The following is an 18,407-nucleotide window of genomic DNA, read 5'->3' on the forward strand; positions in this document are numbered from 1 at the left end:
AGCTCCCGGTGCTTTCTACGGCATTCTTTGGGCGTGAGTCATGCAGGTTTGCAGCCAGCCCCAAAGTGGGTGTAGACGCAGCGGAGGGCTATAAATACGGGCGCCTCACGGTGCTGTGCGCGCGGCGTGGCCAGGAGGAGCGCGGGGCAGCGGTGACCGGTGAGACGTCCCCACTCTTCCAGTTCCCTGCGCAGAGCCCCGCCGCCGGCACGATGAGCGGGGGGCGGGGGTGGCGGTGGCCGCCGGGCTAGGAGAGAATGATCGCTGGTATAGGGCTGTCAGAGGGGGCGCTTTGGGTGGAGTCGGGAGATCAGGGAAGGCAGGTGACCCGAGCCCCATCGCCTGCGAGCCTGGCGGGATCCGAAAATTGCTGGGGTCGGTGCACAGGCAAGGACTTGGGAGCCCTTTTGTTCATGAACTCCAATCACTGTTCTGTGGGGTAAACAGGATAGATGTAGTGAACATCCTTTTGTAAAGATGGGGAAATTGACATTTGGAGGACTGCCGCAGACGTTGGAGGCCAGGCTAGTGAGTGGCAGAGCTGGCCCCGCGCTGAGAGCCTTCCTGCAGTATTTTCCTTGGAAAGGCGCTGATATCTCCAGGGGGTGGCAGTCAGCTCGAGCGCATGACTCATCTTGTTTTCTCCCAAATTCTCTAGTTCCCTGGCTAGTATGTTTATAAGTTTGATGTTTTGATTTAAGTATATGTTGTGTGCGTGCTTAGTCGCTCCGTCGTGTCCGACTCTCTGTTACCCCATGGACTGTAGCTGCCACGCTCCTCTGTCCATGGAATTCTCCAGGCAAGAACACTGGAGTGGGTTGCCATTTCCTCCTTCAGGGGGTCTTCCCAACTCAGGGATGGAACCCGCATCTCTGGAGTCTCCTGCATTGGCAGGCAGATTCTTCACCACTGAGCCACCTGGAAAACTCTTTCTGCTTCCTAATGCACCAGAGTACATCAGAGTAATGTCACACAGCCTCCATCAGATTGCAGACATCTGATTCAAAACTGTCACATTTTATAGATGAAAATCTGGAAGGATAAACAGAAAGAAAAATCTCCAAAGATAAACAGAAAATAGGTATCAGAATTGGGATTAGAACCCAAGTCTTGACCTTTTGACTTACTGAAAAAAAGAAGCTGATTATGAGTATTTAAGAGTAAGGTTAAGAATTTAAGAATAAGTATAAATTCTATAAAAGGATGCTCTTGAGAGTATTCGTTGTAATAGTCGGAAATTAAAGACAATTTAAATGCTCAACTATGTGGGATGGCAAAATAAGATATACCAGAAAAAGGATTATTACACAGCCATGAAAGTATGCTTTTAGAGTATATTTGAAGATAGTGGATGTAAAGGACCCAATTGTATGCAAATGCATAGAAAAGAGGAAAGATACCACAGTGTTAATGTGTGAATTACAGGTGAATTGTTTTGTTTTTCATTTAGGTTGAGTTTACTTCTTTGGGGAGGGAGCAGGAGAGGAACTTGGGCTTTGAACCATGCAGCTTACTCTGCCTGACCGTGTCCTCCCCACGGCTTCTTCTGGGGAAAGGAGGGCCTTTGAGTGGCTTGTTTAATCAGAGCAGTTGGCAACCAGGTGCTCTGGTCCAAAGATGGGAGGGGAGGGGAGTTAGTGCAAAGGGAGGGTGATTTGGCTGCACAGCCGCCGTTCTCATACTGTCCTTGGGCTAGTATCCGTATCACCTGCAAGCTTTTTAGCACGGCAGTCTCGGAATCAGAATCTGGTGTGATAACAAGACTCCTGACTAATTCCCACGTACTTTTAAGGAGCCGATTGCTTCATTAAGGCAAAGTCCGCAGCAGGGAAGGACCGCAGGTGGCCTCTGTATGCGTGCTTTAGTTCCTGTGTCCCGTCTCTACATGCCACCTCTTCCCACTTCCTTGAAAGATACCGTGCCAGTGCCCACAATTGGTCCTACGTCTGTTTTTGAAGGAGTCAGAATTTCCTGTGATGACATAAGACCCTTGTGTTTTACAGAACAAATTCAAATCTCTGAGGTCTGTATTAGGTCCATTTTACAGATGGAAAAACTGAGGCTTAGATTTCAGTGACTTGGTGTCAAGGAAAGAACACTGGACTGGGGGATTGGGAGGGCTGGGTTCTCATCCTGGGGTTGCCACCTGCTTGTAGGCCTTGGGGAGCCCCATCATGTTTCTGGGTTCTGCCTCCCCTCTGAGGTGGAGGATTGAATGGGAGACAGGTCTCTGTCCCAGCTCTCAGCTCCATGGTTCCCATGGTCTCCAGGCTCTTGATGGGAGATCCTGTACTGACCTGTGGGTTTCTGCACTCCTCATCCAGTGCTCTTGCCTTTGACTTCCCTGCGCCTCTTCCTTAGGACCCAATGCCCTGTCTTCTGGTTCCAGCCTATTTCAAAGGCTGGTGTGTGGATTTCCCAAAAGCCTTCACTTATGGGGGTGCTCTGCTGGAGGGGTGTTTCTGGTTTTGTCTCTCTGGCGTGACAAAGCCTCTGTCCCTGCTTGAGGCGTTTCAGGCCTCAGTGAGCAGCTGGGGCAGCCTGGCAGACCTGAAATAGCGCCCTGGCTCAGCCGCCCACCCACCATCTCGGGGGAGGTCAGTGACCCGCTCTCCTCTCCCACGCTGCTCAGGGACCACAGCCCGGCTGCCTTACTAATTGCGTCTCAGGAGAGACTTGCCTTATTCATGTTCTCCCAGGGTCTCAGCCTGCGGAGCTGAGAGCAGCTTTGGGCCGTGCATCGTTCCAGGAAGGGGAGAGCTCCTTCTCATTCTTGTTAGGGGAAGCGGGTGAGTTCAGATGAGCAGTTGGGGGGAGGGATGCAGGGGGAGGGGTTTCTGTTTTGCAACAACTTCAGCTTTGGGGAGAGGATCCATTGTGTAAGACCAGCCGGTCCAGGGTTCAGGCAGCCAGCCGAGTGTGGTGGGAGGACCTTGGCAGACTCACTGCGGTGGGTTTAGAGAGACCAGCTGAGTGAAAGGGACCTGGCAGAGCAGAGCAGCGCGCCTCCCAGCAGGACTTCTGGGGAGGCTCCATCCCCCACCCCGGCCACCCTGCCCCATCAGTCCTGTGGCTTTGCCCCGCCCTCTCTACGCTCCCTGGAGACCACTGTCTTCGCCTTGCTCTACTCCCATCCACGCCTCCTGCCTCAAGTCTCACGCTGGGGATGACAAATGGATTTATTTTCATGTGCCAACCCAGAGGGTCTGAGGCTGTCAGTGCCTCAGGCCCTCAAAACAGCCTCAGATCCTCCAAAGGCACTTTCAGGAGGTGTCGTGGCGTGGTTGGGGACAGTGCTGTGATCGATTGGTGATGCCTGCTGTAGCAGGCTTGGTGATGTCGACGGCAGGGGGCTGGCTGCGCTCTGGGCTGCAGTCCCCACTTTAGGGGGATGGGATAGGCCAGATGCGTGACCCAAGAGAGGTGTATTCAGAGTTGAGTTTGATGTGAGCAGGTATCGTCAGATAGATGTCCTCTGGATGCAGACAGTTCCTGTGCCTTTTCCCAGCACAGGCAGCTATGATGAGAAGAGAAGGAGGAGGGGGAGAAACAAGGGGAGGAAGGGGAGGATGAGGAGCAGGAGGGGGTAGCTTGGACCAGAGTCCAGTGGTTCCGACTCCAGATCCTCGTTTCCTCTGTATGGGGCTGCTTTCCTGGGGCTCTTCCCAGTACCCGCTGCCTCCCACTTTCTTTTGAAGGTGTCCATTGGCAAGACTGATCCTTTCTTGTCTGGTCCCTGGGATAAAAAGGCGGTGATGCGAGCTGAGGGCATAGCGGAGGGCCAGGCCTCAGCAGGACTCCGGGAGAGCAGGCGGCAGGCTGGGCCGGAGACCAGCGGGCTGTCTAGCTGTTGCCATGACAGTCCCCTGTTCTCTACAAACAGAGGCGTGCTGGGATTCCAGAAGTGGAGAAGGAGGCAAGATGAAGACTCTCCTGCTGTTCGTGGCGCTGCTGCTCAGCTGGGAGAGTGGCCGGGCAATCTCGGACAAAGAGCTCCAGGGTAAGTGACCACGCCCCCAGGGATCAGAGACCACTTCCGCCCTGTGCATCGGATCTGGTTTGCTCTGCTCGGGCCCCTCTCTAAGCCCTCTGTCGCCAGGCTCTTTCAGGTGGACCCCAAGCCCCTCCTGACTGCTGCATCTCCTTCAGCTGTTCCCTTCCCAATCTGCTTGGCTGAGCGCCCACACCTCCCCCATGACGCTCCTTGAAGCCTGGACCACTGGGGTGGACTTCCCCTTTGAGTTTCCATAAAGCTTACTACCTGTATCTGCCACCTGGCCACCCAGAAAAGCAATGCTCTGGATTCAGGAAAGAGGAAATATCATTTATTAGGAGGGCCTGTCATCCTTCAAAGCCCATCTCTTGCTTCCCCTCTTCTGCTAGGTCCTTCCTGATACCTGTCTTCCCTCTGCTTCACTCTCGTCCTGAGAGCTGACCAACTCTCCAGCATAGTAGTTAGAAACCCTAATGTTGAGATCAGAGGTGGGTGGGAGTCTGTCTCTGCCCTCCCCAGCTGTTATAACCCTGAGTGAGTATCTTGACCTCACTGTGATTCTTCATCCTCATTTGTGCAGTGGGGTGAAGGCAGTGTTGAGAGTCTTAAATAAAATGCACGTGAAGTGTCCAGCGTGGTGCTTGGCCCAGGATAAGCACCAGAGAAGCATGGGCTGTTACTTTCAGTACTTCGGTGACATTATCTCATTGTATTTGTCACACGATATGGTGTCTGATTACAGTCTCCCCTCCATGTCCCTGTCACCTGATACATTCGTCAGAACAAAGGTGAAATTCAGATGTTTGCTTAAACTGCATTCCAGAAGAGATTGTATCCAAAAGGATACTATTTTATATTTTGATGCTTAAACAATTACGCTTCCAGGATATTTTTTTTCCTTGAAAATTTTCTTCTGCAGCTGGTTAGGCTGCTCCTTCAGCACCCCAGGAACACCCTGGGTTATTCCTCCTCTGGGGTGTGTCTGCTCCAGTGTTTGCATTTCTGAGCAGCTGGGTGTAATTGACTCTTGGGCCCTGGGTCTTCAGTGTACCTTGGAGATGGAACCTGGAATGGAACCTGGGTCAGGGTGAAGCTGGGACCCTGCAGGCTGCCTGCCAGGGGGACCCCAGCCTTGGCAGCCCCTAGACCCCCTGGCCTTACTGACCCTTTAAACTGGTTCCAGGGTTGTATTCCCAGCCCCATCCCTTCCTCTCACATCATCCACCTGCCTGCCCTTTTCCTGCAGAAATGTCCACTGAGGGGAGTAAGTATGTGAATAAAGAAATTAAAAATGCCCTCAAGGAGGTGAAACAGATAAAGACCCAAATAGAACAAACCAATGAAGAGCGCAAATTACTGCTCAGCTCCCTAGAGGAAGCCAAGAAGAAGAAAGAGGTAAGGAAGAGCCTAGCTGCCCCCACCTTGATCCTCAGTACTGGAGGGAGGGCATGGGGAAGCCTTGCCAGGTTGCCATGGTGACCCTCGGTCTTTCCTTCCAGGCTGTGTCAGCTGATACCCAGGGCTGTGGTTAACAAATAGGGAAGGTTTATTTGCTTTTGAAAGCTTCAAGGGGTGAGATTTTGGATCTGGTTTCCTTTCAAGCCTGGCCTAGGGCCTGCTGCCCAGATTCCTTTCAATAGGTTTTTCCAAACCCTGATTGCGTGCAAGCTCCAAGGTCAGCTTTGGGTAGGGTCTGTCATTGTCACAGGTTAGGAGGTGGATGTCACCCTACCTTCAGGAAGCTTATCTAGTGTGAGTAATACCTTTGGGGTACAGCAGGCAATAGCCTACATCTGAGTTCTGGACTACTTTGTAAAGAGACATCTTAAGTCCACTGGTGAACACACAGAACTAAACTACTGTCATTCAATAAACAGCTTATTTATGCCGTGCTAGGTTGCTTCATTTGTGTCCAACTCTTTGAGACCCCGTGGACTGTAGCCCGCCAGGCTCCTCTGTTCATGGGATTCTCCAGGCAAGAATACTGGAGTGGGTTGCCATTTTCTCCTCCAGGGAAATCTTTCTGGCCCAGGGATCGAACCCGCTTCTCTTAAATGTCTTCTGCATTGACAGGCGGGTTCTTTACAATCAGTGTCACCTGGGAAGCCCAGCTTATTTAAAAAAATAAATAGTCTCCTTGAAGGTATCCTCAAATTCTACTCCTATTGCTACCCTAACCCTAATGACGGAGATGCTAACGTGGGGCCTGTGGTCCCTAATGCATGGAGTGAAATCATTATAAAGACTCAGAGATGTTCTGCCGCAAAGAAACATATGTGACTTCATTCAGCCCAAGTGCTTTGCAAATCCAATTGGCCAGGGAATCCACTTATTTTTTTCCTGATAACTTGTAGCACCATTTCATGGAAGCCACTTACAGAAATGTTGGCCTGGGTGCAGCTCTTTCTTTGGAACTTAATGCCCTTTCTTGGCATGAGTAGAAATTCCCGCCGTGCTATGAGAAGGGTCCTAGAGCCCACTGAGAGGTGGCAAGTCTTTTTCTTGAATATTTGTGCGACTCACTGGAATTTGATAGTTGACCACCTATGATAAAGCACATCATCTTTGGGAAAAGACTCCATGACTTCCCAGTTGAGGAATATGGGAATGGGAAAGAAAGGAACTGCCTGCGATCTGGCCTGGGAGGAGGCATGGTGGCCTTCCCCATTTGGGAGCAAGAGGCAGTGGATGTGGACCTGGGCACAGGGAACACGAAGTAGGGAAGATCTCACATCGTTCCTCCTGGTCAGACACTCCTAGTGTAGCTTCATTTGGGGGTATGGATGGTCTACTTAATTCTTTGAAGACTACTACACTCATTTATCAAGATTTTAATATAGAAAGGCCAAAGAGAAAAAGATTTTCCATAATCCTTTTACCTTAGGACAATTCCTTAGGTATCTAAGGATACCTGCGTTTGATCTATTTCTTACTACTTTTTCTCCTCTATGCTTTTTGGACAGTGGCTGTACTCAAACTCATGAATTTTTTAATGTGAGAAATGCTTATTATAATATTTAACACTTATTATAAACATCCTTGGTAATGCTATCCTGTTTACCATTTGTAGGCACCACGATTTCCTTAACTGGTACCCTAGTTTTGAGCATCTGAGTTGATGCCAGTTTTTTTTTTCTTTTTTTTTGCCATTCATGAATATTGTAACAAATATCTTCAGGCATATGAACTTCTCCTTTATTGCAGGAAATCCTTGGGATAGATTCTTGCAGATTTACTGGGTCAAATGTCATGGTCATGTTAGAGAGTTTTGGTAGTAGATGTGACTTTGATTTTGGAAGCTTACCTATTACCGTGATATGTCAGGGGCCGTGGTTGCCATAGAAAAATAAGATTCAGGGAAGCTTTGGAAGATGACATTGAAATTCCTGAAGTTGAGAGTAGAAAGCGGGGTATTTAGTGAGAGGGGGGATGTCTTGGGGTAAAGACTGTAGGTGCAGCATCAGAGAAAGAAGTCCCGATGAGCTCTACGGGCCAGAAAGGACTAAGGAGCAAGATGAAGAAGGGAGGATGTTTAAAACCAGATGAGAAGGGACATCCAGGTGGCAAATGTGGGTACTTGCGAGCCAGAGCAGGGATGGAAGCAAGCACCCCAGGTGCCCAGGTTGGGCAGAGGTGGGAGGGCCCACAGCTCACCCATGTCTACCTCGGGCAGGGGAAGTCTGTGGTTTCTGTGGCTAAGCCGGCCTGTGTCATCCCCTAGGACGCCCTGAATGACACCAGGGATTCTGAAAACAAGCTGAAGGCGTCCCAGGGGGTGTGCAATGAGACCATGATGGCCCTCTGGGAGGAATGTAAGCCCTGCCTGAAACAGACCTGCATGAAGTTCTACGCGCGTGTGTGCAGAAGCGGCTCGGGACTGGTCGGCCATCAGGTGATGAGGGCCCCGCTCCTTCGGCACAGCATGGCTTGGGGCGGGGAGTGCAGAGAACTGAATATGCTTCTTTGACTCTGCACCGAGTTCCAAGTGTGGAGGGGTTTCCCCACCAAGGGGTTCTCCCACACCAGCCGGGTGCCCTGCAGTTCAACTCAAGTTGGACCCCATCTACCCAGAGACAGCGTCAGACCCCACAAGTTCAGGGCTCAGTCCCACAAGACTGCCCCATCACGCCCACTCCCCGACTTCAACAGCCAGTCAGAAGTCCAGGGGGTTACCTCTGCCTCTGACTGACTGGCTGTAGATTAGAGGGTTCCATGACTGCTTCCTTTTGTTGCTGTTGATTCGCTAAGTCGTGTCTAACTCTTTGCAACCCCATGGACTGTAGCCTGACAGGCTCGTCTGTCCATGGGATTTCCCAGGCAAAAATACTGGAGTGAGTTGCCATTTCCTTCTCCCAGGGATCTCTTTGACCCAGGCATCAAACCCGAGTCTCCTACATTACAGGTGGATTGCCCCCTTAAGTTCAATTAATTTACTCAAGAAGCTCACAGAACCCGGAAAAACATTTTACATACTAGATAATCAATTTGTTATAGAAGGATATAACTCGGGGAATTTCCCCAGGGGTCCAGTGGTTAAGTATCTGCCTTGCAGTGCAGGGAACATGAGTTCAAATCCTGGTTGGGGAACTAGGATCCCACTTTCCATGGGGTAAATTTCATGTAGGTGAAATTTAAAAAAAATTTTAAAGCCACCAATGGGTGACCAGCCCATTGGTCACTCATTAAAAAAATAATAAAAATAAAAGGATATGAGTCAGGAATAGCAAGATGGAAGAGATGCCCAGAGCTAGGGGTGGGGAGTGGTGGGGAGCCTTCACGTCTTCTCCAAGTGCAACAGTCTCTTGCATCTCCTTGGTGCACTTTGTCTATCAACCCAGAAGCTTTACAAATCCTTTTGGATTTAATAGAGACTGCATTACACCAGCATGATTGATTAAATCATTGGCCATTGGTCATTGATTCAGTCTCCAACCCCTGTCCCCACCAGCATGATTGATTAAATCAGTGGCCATTGGTCATTGATTCAGTCTTCAGCCCCTGTCCCCTCTGTAGAAATCAGGGGCTGGGCCCGAAATCACTAGCCCTTTAATCATATAGTTCACTTCCCGACAGTCAGCCCCCATCCTTAGTTGCTTTCCAAAAGTCACCTCCCTAACATATCAAAAGACACCTTAACTGCTCTTATCACAGGAAATTCCAAGACCTTTAGGACCTTCTTGTCAGAAACCAGGCCATATATATATATATATTTCTTATGATAAAGCACCGTATCATAGCTTCATTTCACATGCCAGTTGCAGTTGATTAGCTCTGGCTGCACTGGGGCCCAGAGTGTGTGATTGATTGGGTAATGTCTGCTATGAGTGCAGTTATGTGGGAATGAAAAACACCTGTGCCTGGTATTTGCCATCTTAAAAGACTCTCATCCAGCTATTCTTAGCTGCATAAGTTAACAAATGGCTCCATGGTAGGGCAGAGCCCTGTGTCCTCTTTAGCAAAAGGCCTTGCTCAATTAGGACTCATGAATTTCGCCCTTCCCCACAGTCCTGTTGGTTGGCGCTTGACTGATTGGGGAGGGGGGTGTCAAAGAGGACAGAAGACGGGTCTCACCTGACGGGTCATGTGACTTTCTTAGCCCCACAGGTCTTCTTACTCCTCCCCGCTGGGGTCAGTAGAATGGAAGGGGGGCTGTCCTGGACATTTCAGAGACGGGGAGCCACTCCCAGCCGGGCCTTCCGCCCCGTGCTGTGACTCTGAGATGTCCCAGGTGCAGCCGGGATGGGCCTGGCCCGTCTTGACAAGGGGGAGGCACCCTTGACGATCCCCCATCTCCTGTCACAGCTCGAGGAATTCCTAAACCAGAGCTCCCCCTTCTACTTCTGGATCAACGGTGACCGCATTGACTCCCTGATGGAGAACGACCGGCAGCAGAGCCACGTGATGGACGTCATGGAGGACAGCTTCACCCGGGCGTCCAGCATCATGGACGAGTTCTTCCCCCGGAGGCCCCAGGACACTCAGTACTACTCCCCCTTCAGCTCGTTCCCGAGGGGGTCGCTCTTCTTCAATCCCAAGTCCCGCTTTGCCCGGAACGTGATGCCTTTCCCCTTGTTGGAACCCATCAACTTCCACGATGTGTTTCAGCCCTTCTACGACATGATCTACCAGGCCCAGCAGGCCATGGACGCCCACCTGCGCAGGTCTCCCTACCAATTCCCCATGGAGGAATTCACAGGTGAGAAGGAGGGGGATGAAAGCTCAGTTCTTTGAGATGCTTAACCCAGTCAGACAGGCTGTGATGCTGAAGAGATGTACAAATAGCTGAGGAGCCAAGGACGTGTGGAGGCAGGGAGCCTCAGATGCCCAGATCTGTGCCCAGGACTTGGCCTGTATCATCTGAATCCCCGAAAGAGCAACCTGGGGAGGGGGCTGCCATCCCTGTTTGACAGGGGGTGTAGGAACATGCCCAGAGGTTCACGGATATCCCTGAGGGCTCAGTGGTAAAGAATCCGCCTGCAATGCAGGAGACGTGGGTTTGATCCCCGGTTTGGGAAGATCCCCTGGGCTGGCCAAATCTAGCCCTACAGGACTTGTAACTCTGGTCTTCTTTTGAGTTTTCCAGGCTCCTTCCAACAGCTGGTGGGTATGATACTATTTCCTCTAGGGTAGGGATCCCCAACCTCTGGGATTTAATGCCTGTTGATCTGAGGTGGAGCTGGTGTAATAATAATAGACATAAAGTGCACAGTAAATGTAAGCTCTTGAATCATCCTGAAACCATTCCCTACCCACCCCCTCCCTGGAAAAATTGCCTTCCACAAAACTGATCCCTCGAACCAAAAAGGTTGTGGACCACTGCTCTTGAGGGCTAGACCCCTTTGTCTTGGGAACTCAGGTGCTTTATGTGGCTGCCATGCATATATTGGCAATGAATTATATAATCAGCTCATTGTACAGTTAAGAAAGCTATTTTTGGTTATAACCTTAGGGTCTGGTAGAGAATGAGCACAGAGAGTATCTTTTGAATGAATGAAACTAACATGGACACAAAAAGCCGAAACTTATAGAAGTGGTTTTTTTCATTGATAACACTGGCTATTATCTATTGGCTATTTAGGCCAACCCCATCGCCTAAATGCTACAGTTGGACCAGCACTGGGTTTTGGCTTGTAATGGATTGGAAATACAGGAGGGTACTGACTTAAACAGGTTTCCCTGGTGGCTCAGTGTTGAAGAACTCACCTGCCAATGCAGGAGACGTGGGTTTGACCCCTGAGTTGGGAAGATTCCTTGGAAAAGGAAATGGCAACCCGTTCCAGTATTCTTGCCTGGAGAAGCCCATGGACCGAGGACCCTGGCAGGCTACATGGGGTCGCAAAAGAGTCTGATACAACTTAGAAGCTAAACAACAAATTGACCTGAACAAGCATTTCCTGCATATCCATAAGGTGGGGGGGCGGGGGGGAGGTTTGCCCTGTGTTATAAGGAGGTTCCAAGGTAAATCTTATTCCTGCCTTCAAGGAGCTTGCTGCCGGGCCAGGGGGAGAGAAATGAGCCAAGAAAGAATGCAGAGCAAAATCGGTTATGATCCCAAAGAGAAGTACGCACAGCAAAGGGGGCGTGGAGGTGGGAGAGGGGTCAGCAGGTGGAGGTGGTGAGAGGGCAGCCATGCCCAGCTCAGGGGGGCCCGGGAACCATCTCCTGGTCTCACTACTGGTCCGAGCCTGTGTCTGTCTGCAGGCAGACAGCCAGATGCCAACCTGCTCTGCCCGCAGAGTCATCTCAAAGGGCTTCACAGTGGTGCGGAAGGGCTCAGAGAGACGGGGGCAGCCCGTGTTGCACTGTGTGATGTGTCCGTGTGTGTTCCCAGCAAACAACGACCGCACTGTGTGTAAGGAGATCCGCCACAACTCCACGGGATGCCTGCGGATGAAGGACCAGTGCGAGAAGTGCCAGGAGATCCTGGAAGTGGGTGAGTCATGGACCCCCTGGTCTCATGTGTCTTCAGGTCCCCAGCACCTCACTGGGGTTGCCTTTAGGGGGTCAGGTGGGTGGGAGTTTAATGCCAGCTCTGCTGCCTTCCAGCTGTGGCTCTTGGTGCGGGGAGGCGGGGGGCTGTCCTTTGGCTCTGCTTGGATCCCCATCTGGGGTTGAGGGTTAAGATGCAGAGTTATCCCTGAGGTCAGGAGACAGAATACTTATCACATCAGGTCACAGCTAACAGGCTGACTGTGGGAGGGGTGGCTGTGCTTTCTAAAAAGCTGTCATCCTGTGACTTCCTCCAGTTAGTCTGTTCCCAGAGGCCAAACCTAGTATACATCTTCATTTTTGGCTGCAGATGATGAAAATTTAGACAGTATGTTGTTGGTGTTCTGGTGTTTTGTCGCTAGGTCGTGCCTGACTCTTTGCAACCCATGGACTATAGCCTGCCAGGCTCCTCTGTCCATGGGATTTCCAAGGCAAGGATACTGGAGTGGGTTGCTATTTCCTACTCCAAGGGATCTTCCCAAACCAGGGATTGAACTCAAGTCTCCTGTATGGACAGGCAGATTCTTTACCACTGAGCCGTCGAGGAAGCCCTTCAACAGTATGGACTCTATTAAAACTCTTGCCATGTGTTTGTTATTAAACACTCTTCTAAACACTTTACCAAACAGTTACTCTTCTCCCTAGAATAACTGGGGTGGCTGCTTTTCTTACAGAGGAGGAGACTGAGTCAGAGAAGGTTTGGTGACCTGCCAGAGGTTACTGGCCGCCCCTCCTGGGGGATGTTTGGGAGGTGTTCCCCACCAGTGCTTCTGTGTTCTCTGCTCTCCTTGGGGTACCTTCGCGATCTGGTCACCTTCCCTGTGGTTGGTTGGTCTCTGAGTTAAAGGAAATAGCTCCCTTCTGCTGTTGCTCCCTGTTTTATCAAGGGGACTGAATTCTTTCAAACAGCTATAAAAGCAGTGACACGCTCCCTGGCTCACAAAAGCCTATTTTTGGAAGGAAGGAGTTAATTATTTCCCTCTACTGAGTGAATCGATCCTGGGGGCGGTGTTTGCATTGCTCTTACTTAATTCTTTTGGGTGCCTGGGGCGGCCCTTCAGAGTCTGGTTAAATATTCTTCGTCTCAGTGCTGTGATTTTGGAAGCCACTGTGAAAGTACAGGTGCTATATGAGGCTGACCTGTGAAGGAGTGAGGTGAGTCCACAAACCCGCCTCTTGGGTTTAGCCCATAAAAGATCATAGTTAGAAAACCATAAATCACATAGTACGTCACAGTGAGAAAGTCACTTTAGGGCCAGAAGAAGAGACCTCCAGGTGCCCAGGCTCACTTTGGTGCCCCTGGTACTGATCTTAACCGTCACTGGTCACAGCTTCCTGAAACACTGGTTTTCTTTTCTACATTGAGGAAGACTTATGACCTCTTATCTCAGGTGCTTGCAACCGTTGGAGCATGTGCGTGCTGCCTGGGACCTCCAGACTAGACTTTTGCAATCTCCATTCTCCTGGTATTTTGGACCAGATCATTCTTTTTTTTTTTTTGAAATGATAGGTTTCATCATTTTTTAAATATTTACTTAAAAACTATTTTTATCTGGCTGCACTGGGTCCTAATTGTGGCATGCAACGTGGGATCCTAGTTCCCCAACCAGGGATCAAGCCCATGATCCCTGCATTGCAAGGTGGATTCTCAAGCCCTGGACCACCAGGGAAGTCCCTGGACCAGATCACCAATTGTGATGGGGGCTGCCCTGTGCATTGGAAGGTGTTTAGCAGCATCTCTGGCCTCCAGCCCCTGGATGCCAGTCACCTCCCACTGCACCGCCCCCCACCCTGCCAGTTGTGACAACCAGAAGTGTTTTCAGACCTTGTCACATATCCCTGGGGCTGCACCGCCCCAGGTGAGGACACCGCCCTCGGCTGTGTCCCTGCTCCCAGTGACTGTCCTTATTTTCAGTGACTCCCTGGCAGAGAGTTTAGTCACTGTGCGTATTTCTCAACCCAGCTAATTGTTCATAATCCTATGTCTTGCCCCACCTGACATTTTATTTTAATTTAATAGAAATGGTTACAACCAGCATGATGAAGCATGCAAAGAACTCCTCCTTTTCCCTGCCTTGCTTGAGTTTCATGTGCTCTTTTGGGGATACTTTTCAACAATTAAGGGAGAGAAAAACAGAGTGTTTAAAGAGAGATTGTTGTTTCTAGCTCTTGTCTACCTGACCATCTGCAGGGAGTGGGGGTGGGGACCAAAAGCAATGAACTCCCCTACTCTGGTGAGGTTGGCAGCCAGCCACAGCCACGGTGGGCAGGTGGGCAGACCTGGACCCGCAGCCCTCCGTTCCTGTGTGCTTGTGGTCTGAGGATCCTGGCTGGCTCTTCTGCTACCTAGGTTCTTGGGGCCAGAATTTCCAACTCTATAGATACAGGCTAGCTTGGAGAACTTTCCAGAGCCACAGACTGAGGAGCAAGAGCCCGAGTTTAGGAGTTAAATTTCTGGGTTCACCATCCTGACCTCCCCAGTCATTCATCCTATGACTTTAGGCAAATGATTTAGCCCTCTGGTCCTCACTTTCATTGCTGGACGTCAGGATGCATCAGCCATCACTGCTCTCCAAAGCGCTCGGTAATGCCTGGGCATAGGCATCGCGGTACCGGACAAAGAGCAGCCACAGATAACGTCCACCAAATTTCTGGAGATGATTCCTGAGGGGACAGGGCAGTGAGAGGATCTCCTGGGCTGAGCACATGGAGCCCCGAGGCCATGCTTCTTGAGGTGTGGGGCAATGCCCCTCCTTGCCCGTCTCCAGGGAGACGGTCTTGCACCCCAAGAGAAATCAGTGATGTCACTAAGACAGTTTACTTCAGCTGACACCATCTCCGAGAGCAAGACTCTCTCGATGAAGATAGCCTGTGCTGATTCACACTCAGGGCCAGCTCTCTGCTTTGCCTTGGGCTGACCGCGAATGCTTGGTGGAAAGGTGGCATTCTGAGTAGCTCTGCCTCAAGTCCCGGCTGCATGACCTGGTTGCCACTGGTCTTCATCCCTGTTGAGCTCTCCCTTCACATTTCTGTCATCTGTCTGTGTTCTTTGCATCTCTGGTCAGACTGTTCGACCAGCGACCCGAGTCAGACGCTGCTGCGCCAGCAGCTGAACGCGTCCCTGCAGCTGGCGGAGAAGTTCAGCAGGCTCTACGACCAGCTGCTCCAGTCCTACCAGCAGAAGATGCTCAACACGTCGGCCCTGCTCAAGCAGCTGAACGAGCAGTTCACCTGGGTGTCCCAGCTGGCCAACGTCACGCAGGGCGACGACCAGTACTATCTGCAGGTCTCCACGGTGAGTCCATGGCTGGTTGCGCATGGCCGCTGCGCTCACAGTGCGGTCTGGAGGTCGTGTGGTCCTCCCCTGGGGGTGAAGCGGGATCAAGATGTTCACGGGGGCATGTCTGCTTTTGATGGAGCACTGCTCCTACTCAGGAAGCAAACCCTCAGGCACAGCGGTGCACGGAGGCCCCATGGCCCAGTGAGGCGGAGTGCCACAATCCCATTTTATGGGTGAGGAAAGGGCGAGGTTCAACAGCTTACCCAGCATCTCCCACCTGAGGGGCGATCACCCGTCCAGCTGCAGAGCGAGAGCTCTTTCTGGAGAGCTGCCCTGTCCCACGCAGGAGGCCTCATGAACTGGCCCATTGTCCTCCAGTGATAAGAAGCTTCTCTCTAGTACCAGGAAGTGTTTCTTTTTCTCTCTCTGATGCCTTTTCTACCACCACCTGGCCAGTGGCTGCCCAAAGGAAGCAGGCGGCTCAAAACCATATTTTACTTGGTGGGGCTCCCCCGAACTGGTCCTTTGTGGAAGGCATTTACCCCCCACAGACTAGTCTGTCTGGGTTAGGGCATTTCTGTTCCCCGAGTTGTATAGAACGTGGAGGTTAGTGAAAAGCAAAGGGGTCCGTGGATCCGAATGAAGCCTGACTTTAGCTGCCAGCCGAGTCCGTGTTGACTGTCATCCCCGCCCCCTGGTGACCTTTCTTTTCTCCCTCCAGGTGAATTCCCACAACTCCGACCCCAGCATCCCATCTGGCCTCACCAAGGTGGTCGTGAAACTCTTCAACTCCTTCCCCATCACGGTGATGGTCCCTCAGGAAGTCTCCAGTCCTCACTTCATGGAGAACGTGGCGGAGAAAGCGCTGCAGCAGTACCGCCGGAAGAGCCTGTGAGTGTGCACCCCCTGCCTCACCGCGTCTGGGGCCAGCAGCATCCTGGGGGTCCAAAAAAGTGGGGACCCAGCCTGGGCATCACTGGAGCTACAGCCAGAGTCCAGGCAGGAAGTCAGGAAGCTACTCGGAAGTGTTTTCTTTCTTTGGAGGGTGTTCTTTCTGGGTTGGTGAGAGTCAAAGTGTTGATTGCTTCTTCTCAGGGAGTATCAGCCCTCACCTTCCCCTCCCCTGCTTCTTTTTCAGGGAGGAGTAAGGCCTGAAAATTGCTTTTGCAAGAATGGGGGCGTCTGCACCCCTTGCCCCTGAGATGAGCTTCAGGCCCCTTTAGAGAGCTCTGCACGTCGCCAGATGACCAGGCCCTGGCTTCAAGGTCCTCCTGACCCCACCAGCCTCTCCTTCCTCTGAACTCCTCTGAAACGCACTAATGCCTGCGTTTGCCGATCACGGGAAGAACTTGCTCGCATGCCACTAACTCAATAAACCGCCTTGTAATCTGAATGCTCTGCTGTGTCCTCTTTTTTTTTGACTGCGCCCTGAGACGTGTGGGATCTTAGTTCACTGTAGTTTAGTCGCTCGGCCTCTATTGGTCTCTATTGCAGAACCTGGTAGCCCACCAGGTTCTTCTGTCCATGGACTTCTCCAGGCAAGAATCCTGGAGTGAGTTACCACTCTCTTCTCCAGGGGATCTGCCTGACCCAGGGGTCAAACCCACATCTCCTGCATTGGCAGGAAGATTCTTTACTGCGGGGCCACCAGAGAAGCCCCTTTTAGTTCACTAATGAGTGATCAAACCCACGCTCCCTGCAATGGAAGTATGGAGTCTGGACCACTGGACCACCAGAGAAGTCCTGGTGTGTCCTCCTTACGCGAATTGTGTCTGTTTTAACCCCCACATGTCTTCATTTGGATATGGAAAAAAAAAAGAGAAAAGAACAACCAATGTCTAAGGTGGTATAGTCTCATATAATTGAGAATAAAAGGAGTGAGATGATGAAGTTGGCTCAGTTAAGGATTTCCTGCTTTTAGGAAGAGATGTGCCTAGTAGCCAACTAAAACACGTTTCTGAAAAATGAACCTTTTCCATTTTATTATAAAGCAGATGTGTACTCTGATTGAGGTTAGGGTGATCTCCCGAAGGAATACATTGAAAATTAGGGTGCACATGGGGTAAAAATAAAGCATACCAGTTATTTTAATACATAATAGATATTTTCCTTCTGGAAAATGTACTCCCCCCAAAAAGCAAAATGAGGTTATTTTCTTTTAGTTGTCTGAGCTTAGAATCCCTGTGAAACCTTGACTGTGGCATTGTTTGGTTACTGTCTGTTCTATACAACCTTTATATCCTTCCATCGACCTTAAGAATTTCTCTTCTGCCTGGGTTTTTCCTGATAACTTTCACCCCCTCAGGGCTTCTCAGGTGTCTCAGTGATAGAGAATCCACCAGCAACGCAGCAGACGCGGGTTCGATCGCTGGGTCAGGAAGATCCCCTGGAGAAGGAAATGGTAACTCACTCCAGTATTCTTGCCTGGAGAATCCCATGGACAGAGGAGCCTGGTGGGCAACAGCGCATGGGGTGGCAAAGAATCCAATCCGACTTAGCAACTAAACATTTCACCCCTCATTCGGAAATATAGCTGGCCTGCAGTACCCTCAGATTGCCAGCAGGTGGCACTGACTAACACAGACTTTTCTCCATATTAAGAAGCCTTTCCATTTATGAATCTGAAGAATCCTGTTCATCAAATATACATCAAAGGGAAATAAAAACCATCTGGATGCACCCCAGGTCTGTAACAAAATCCAAATGTAAATTAAAAGCTTAGAATATTCTTAGTTTACTTTTCCTTGTCTGTCTTAAGTTATAAGCACCCTTGCCACATGTAGACAGCAAGCTCAACTAGCTTATGTCCACAGAAGCTAGTACTTTAGTATTGCTAACAGGGAAATTAAGAGGAAGGTGTGTGTGATTCACTTAAAGATACACATTAATTAGGGTTATGGTTCAGAAGGCATTTGCTAAAGTGACCATAACTATGAATTATATATTAATGTCACTTACTACATCTCACAAATTATTTTGTTTTCCACGATGCTGCTGGATGTTGGAAGTCACTATACCCAATTGTTGCTTCTTCTTATGCAACCTCCTTTAAATTCTAGACTTGCCCCTTAAAAGACAGAGCCTAGGACTTGGTAGTCCACTGGTTAAGAGTTCACCTGCCAACACGGGGAATGTGGGTCTGAT

General features: G+C 50.5%; 1 protein-coding gene across 1 annotated transcript; it reads left to right on the forward strand.

The window, feature by feature from the left end:
- Window positions 1–16,656, forward strand: CLU (clusterin). The gene is made up of 9 exons (XM_065907750.1): window positions 1–159; window positions 3,884–4,000; window positions 5,241–5,389; window positions 7,716–7,886; window positions 9,797–10,190; window positions 11,826–11,927; window positions 15,049–15,278; window positions 15,985–16,154; window positions 16,402–16,656. Exons 2-9 carry the CDS (start codon window positions 3,922–3,924, stop codon window positions 16,409–16,411), a joined length of 1,305 nt encoding a protein of 434 aa, XP_065763822.1. The 5' UTR covers window positions 1–159; window positions 3,884–3,921; the 3' UTR covers window positions 16,412–16,656.
- Window positions 16,657–18,407: the final 1,751 nt, after the last annotated feature.

This window comes from Muntiacus reevesi, chromosome 17, assembly GCF_963930625.1.
Source record: "Muntiacus reevesi chromosome 17, mMunRee1.1, whole genome shotgun sequence".
Lineage (NCBI taxonomy): Eukaryota > Metazoa > Chordata > Mammalia > Artiodactyla > Cervidae > Muntiacus > Muntiacus reevesi.

Bases quoted from the DNA above. Each gene is read 5' to 3' on its own strand.
- CLU (XM_065907750.1), top strand. From the start codon at position 3,922: ATGAAGACTCTCCTGCTGTTCGTGGCGCTGCTGCTCAGCTGGGAGAGT. The intron at 11,928-15,048 runs GTGAGTCATGGA...ATCTCTGGTCAG, and splicing joins CCAGGAGATCCTGGAAGTGG to ACTGTTCGACCAGCGACCCG. The intron at 15,279-15,984 runs GTGAGTCCATGG...TTCTCCCTCCAG, and splicing joins ACTATCTGCAGGTCTCCACG to GTGAATTCCCACAACTCCGA.